At 38.2% G+C, this 5367-nt stretch overlaps 1 protein-coding gene across 1 annotated transcript in view; it reads right to left on the reverse strand.

Moving 5' to 3' along the window:
* The window catches only part of LOC110452219 (dynein beta chain, ciliary-like), a 100522-nt gene that overhangs the window by 23291 nt on the left and 71864 nt on the right, over positions 1–5367 (reverse strand). Inside the window, exons 42-44 of the mRNA XM_021500598.1 lie at positions 3544–5004; positions 1579–1749; positions 182–304 (exon numbers count right to left, since the gene is read on the reverse strand). Of these exons, the coding sequence (XP_021356273.1) occupies positions 182–304; positions 1579–1749; positions 3544–5004 (1755 nt within the window). The remainder of the gene's footprint in view (positions 1–181; positions 305–1578; positions 1750–3543; positions 5005–5367) is intronic.

A 5367-nucleotide genomic window follows, 5' to 3' on the forward strand; every position in this document is an offset into this window, starting at 1 on the left:
CTGTACCAGACATGGTTGTATGTTATAGTTGACCATGACCTGTACCAGACATGGTTGTATGTTATAGTTGACCATGATCTGTAGCAGACATCTTTGTTCCTGGTACATGTAAGCTTTTGAACTCAACAACTATTGAACTTATTTGAATTAAAGAAGAAAATAATACTTTTCCATTTCTTACCTTGATTCCTCCCCAGCTGTTGTTGTTCATGAAATCAACAGGGGAAATAACATTTGGCACTGCAGGGAAACGGAGAAGGAAGTCCAATTCTACAGGATTCAATTCCTTGTTTGTTGAAAGGATCTGTAAAATAAACAAAATACAAAATCAATAACCATAGAATAGAATAGAAAAATATAATTATAAGAGATAAAGAAAAAAAAAGACCAATATTTAAAATACAAATGTATGTCACCCTTTATTTGAATTATGTAGCTTCAACCTTTTGTTAAAAATAAAATATTAATCAAGGTAACTGAATTTAGTATATTCACATCGCTCAGATGTTTTGACCTTGTTTTAAATTGATTGAGGGAGAAAGTCTAAATCTTGTAAGGATTCGATTAGCACAGGGTCAAGTGAGTTATTATTGAACTAAATTTACCTTTGTTTAAAGGTCATTTATGCCTAACAATTGTACACATAGCTATAGACTGACCATGTATACCATGTTATGATTCAAGGACTAACCAACAGAGGGTGGACTCTGAGGAAATTCTGGTACCATGAATGTTGCCTTTTCACGCGAATGGTTAGGGTACTGATCTCAACATTATCTATGTGATAACTCAGGGTCTAGTCACCAGGGGCATGGCGAATCCTGGTAGCATTAACGTATTTGTATACTAAGGCCTAACAGATGTTTATAGTTATGGGGTGGGATCTCTATGTATTTCATGTTACAACCCAGAGACTAAATCACCAAGGGCGTATTTCTTAGACTGATCTTAATTGCATTAATCTCTTAATGCCCAACAAAAATGAATATTGTTTTAGGTTGGGAACCTCAGCAAAGTGAGGCTGGGCCCCATTGTCAATTCTTGTAATTATCACTTATGCCTATTATGTGCAATTGTGGCAGCACACCATACCATAATAATTCTCTACCTAATTTCCTACTTCAGTTTTCAAACTCGTCCTTTTTCCATTCTACAGCTGACTTAGACATAAGACATATAGTTTCGCATACAGCACTTAAGAATTCTCTTCTAAATCTTCAAAATTTACAAGTTCCAAATTAGTATCTGATCTGAAAAGTAGATATTTTACATACCAGACAAGAAACTGAGCTAGTATCCAAAATAATGATTTATTTCATGCAAATTTAATATATTTCCAACACTGTCAATGTGGTCATCCCTTTGAAGATACCTATCATTTCTTTTTTGCTTGAAACAATTATGTAGAATAAAGAATTAAATTATATCGTGAATTGAATGATTTCATTCTTCTGGACCTGCAGCTGATTAACTGATTTAGAAAAATAACACATACAGTTTCCCAAAATGACACAAGAAAATTAAAAAATAAATAATGATAAAGTTAATAAAATACACATGGGAACTACTACCACATACTTGAAATGCCATCTGGGCTGTGAAGATGATCTTGTCCCTCTCAAAGAGTCCTCTTGCTGTATACATGAACACTGAGTAGGTGATACAGTCAATCAGGTTGTTGACTCTTGCCTTCACTTCCTCTGCCACCTCAGCTCGGTCTATAGCTTTCTCAAACACCACGCTGAAGGCCTACATCAACCACAAAACAATTAGCATAATTACACATTACATCTACTAAGCATCTATTAAGAAAAAATACACACTATTTACATCAAAATAATTAGCACCACTTTTTACAAACATATATACATTATACACATGCACAAATATACACAATTTACAATGACAAAACAATTAGCAGCAACTTCGTACAACCCACATGCCATGTGAAATTAGTTTCAGTGTTTGAAAACGTTTCACAAATAGTTGCAACAGCTTTGATCTTGATACCCTAAAATATGTACACATTCAAGGAATTGTCAATTAATTCAAGGTGATAAATGAAGAAATATAGAGAAATATTTCTATGAATAGCAACATGCAGTGACCTCAATTGAAACATGAACTCATCTGACGTTTGCCTGAAATCTGTATAAACTTTGATCAAAATATATTAAGAAATGAAGAAGCTAGAGAGATAACACTGAATTGTGTAATGACTTTCTATATCTAGCAACAGTAATCTTGTTGTGTTGTTTACCCTGACATACATAGGTGGTAACCTTGTTGTGGTGTTTACTCTGACATACACATAAATGGTGTGAATGGTGTGTTGTTTACCCTGACATACATAGGTAGTAACCTTTTTGTGTTGTTTACCCTGACATACATAGGTGGTATCCTTGTGTTGTTTACCCTGACATACATAGGTGGTAACCTTGTGTTGTTTACCCTGACATACATAGGTGGTATCCTTGTGTTGTTTACCCTGACATACATAGGTTGTAACCTTGTTGTGTTGTTTACTCTGACATACACATAAATGGCGTGAATGTTGTGTTGTTTACCCTGACATACATAGGTGGTATCCTTGTGTTGTTTACCCTGACATACATAGGTTGTAACCTTGTTGTGTTGTTTACTCTGACATACATAGGTGGTAACCTTGTTGTGTTGTTTGCCCTGACATACATAGGTAGTAACCTTGTTGTGTGGTTTACCCTGACATACATAGGTAATAACCTTGTTGTGCTGTTTACCCTGACATACATAGGTAGTAACCTTGTTGTGTTGTTTACCCTGACATCCATAGGTGGTAACCTTGTTGTGTTGTTTACCCTGACATACACATAAATGGTGTGAATGTTGTGTTGTTTCCCCTGACATACATAGGTGGTAACCTTGTTGTGTGGTTTACCCTGACATACATAGGTAATAACCTTGTTGTGTTGTTTACCCTGACATACATAGGTGGTAACCTTGTGTTGTTTACCCTGACATACATAGGTGGTATCCTTGTGTTGTTTACCCTGACATACATAGGTGGTATCCTTGTTGTGTTGTTTACCCTGACATACATAGGAAGTAACCTTGTTGTGTTGTTTACCCTGACATACATAGGAAGTAACCTTGTTGTGTTGTTTACCCTGACATACACATAAATGGTGTGAATGTTGTGTTGTTTCCCCTGACATACATAGGTGGTAACCTTGTTGTGTGGTTTACCCTGACATACATAGGTAATAACCTTGTTGTGCTGTTTACCCTGACATACATAGGTAGTAACCTTGTTGTGTTGTTTACCCTGACATACATAGGTGGTAACCTTGTTGTGTTGTTTACTCTGACATACACATAAATGGTGTGAATGTTGTGTTGTTTACCCTGACATACATAGGTAGTAACCTTGTTGTGTTGTTTACCCTGACATACATAGGTGGTTACCTTGTTGTGTTGTTTACACTGGCATACAGATAAATGGTTTGAATGTTGTGTTGTTTACCCTGGCATACAGATAAATGGTTTGAAACCTGTGATGCTTACCTTCAGAGAGAACTGATACATAGGGTGGATTTTGTGCATGTCATTGAGAATGAAATAGAGTAGGGAAGCCCGGGCAGCTGCTGGTCTGTAGATTTCGCGAGCAATGTTAATTTCTATCTCGGTTTTCTTAGCCTCTTCAGCTTTCACTTCAATTTCTGCAGCAGTTCTCTTTGTAGTTTCCAGATTTTCTACTAGTGCATAGTCTCCCAAAAAGTTCCCTTCAGCTGCAGACAAACGGGCAAGAAGTGAGTCCTCCAACTCTTTCAGGGTGATTTTGAACTGGTTCTGTTGACGAGTGAGGTCTGCTTTGAGTTTCTCAAGGTCAGGCCTTTCCTTGCTGACTACAGCAGCCAACAGCTGGTCCTCCAGACCATCCTTGGTCACAGTAAAATTGATGAGAGTTGCCTGAGCCTGCATTTCTGGCTGGTAGTGAGGGTTAGCCAACTTGGTCTGCAGAATGAGTCGGAAATCTTTGTGGTACTCAACCTCCTTGTCTCCCATTTTGATGGCACGTCCTTTTTTTATGGTGTTGCGGCCAATGAGAGGATCTAGGACAGGATCCACATATTCTCCCAAGTTCTCAATTAACACCACATCTCCTGATGAGACTGCTCGTTCTAGGGCATCCAGATATCCTTTCTGTCCAAGCTGAACTATCTTCAGGTCAGCTCCATACTTTGTTTTGATCCACTTGATACCCTGTAACTGGGGATCAATCATCAAGGGCCAACGTTCACAGTTGCTCAAAATAGTGGCATTTTCGGTAGACATCCTGTCACTAGGGAGACTCTCATTGTTCCAAGAAGCAATCTGGGCATCATCTGTCAAAAGAGTCAATGGATCCAATCCTTCGGACACAGGAATAGGGATTTTCAGGGCATTCAGGTATGGGAGCCAGTGGTTGTCCATCATATCTAAACGATACTGTTTGGTGAAGCAGCCAGAATAGGACACAAATGCAGTGATCAGCAACACATCTCCAGCAAGGGTCTTCTCTTGCTCTCTGAAGTCATTGATTGCATCAGCCCAGCGTACGTTTTCTGATGCTAGACCACCAACCAGACGGTTGGCTAACTCAATTGTCTTTGCTGTCATCTCTGCTTCCTGTTGACACTTCAGTTTCTCAGATGTAGCACGTTCAAACTCTGCAGTCAACTTTCCCAAATCAGCCTCTAGCTGTTGAATCTTGTTTGTAATGATTCTCAACTTTTCTCTTGCAGAAGACAAGTCAGAGTTTGCTTGTTGAAGGGCAAGTCGCTTTGGTTCTACGGTACAGAATACCTTGTAATACATGACTATGTTAACTGCCCAAGAGCACAGACCTGAAGCAGCAATAGATTTAGCCCTGATAAACTCAGGATCAAATTCTTTATCACTCAGGTAAGGATCTGCTGCCTTAAGACAATTCTCATGGATGTTGTCTTTGTCATAATTGACCAAGTTGTCCAGGAACTGATCTACCTGTAACAGAGTAATTGTAATACAATTGATAATGTATCAGCATAAATCAGTAGCACAGTACTTGAAACACTAAACAAAACATGGAAAATTCATACCTTAAATAACACTACAGTGACCGTAATTGATATACTGACACTTGGGTAACTGATATACTGACACTTGGNCATAAATGGTGTGAATGTTGTGTTGTTTACCCTGACATACATAGGTGGTAACCTTGTTGTGTTGTTTACCCTGACATACATAGGTAGTAACCTTGTTGTGTTGTTTACCCTGACATACATAGGTAGTAACCTTGTTGTGTTGTTTACCCTGACATACATAGGTAGTAACCTTGTTGTGTTGTTTACCCTGACATACATA

The sequence above is a fragment of the Mizuhopecten yessoensis genome, unplaced genomic scaffold, assembly GCF_002113885.1.
Source record: "Mizuhopecten yessoensis strain PY_sf001 unplaced genomic scaffold, ASM211388v2 scaffold733, whole genome shotgun sequence".
NCBI classification, from domain to species: domain Eukaryota; kingdom Metazoa; phylum Mollusca; class Bivalvia; order Pectinida; family Pectinidae; genus Mizuhopecten; species Mizuhopecten yessoensis.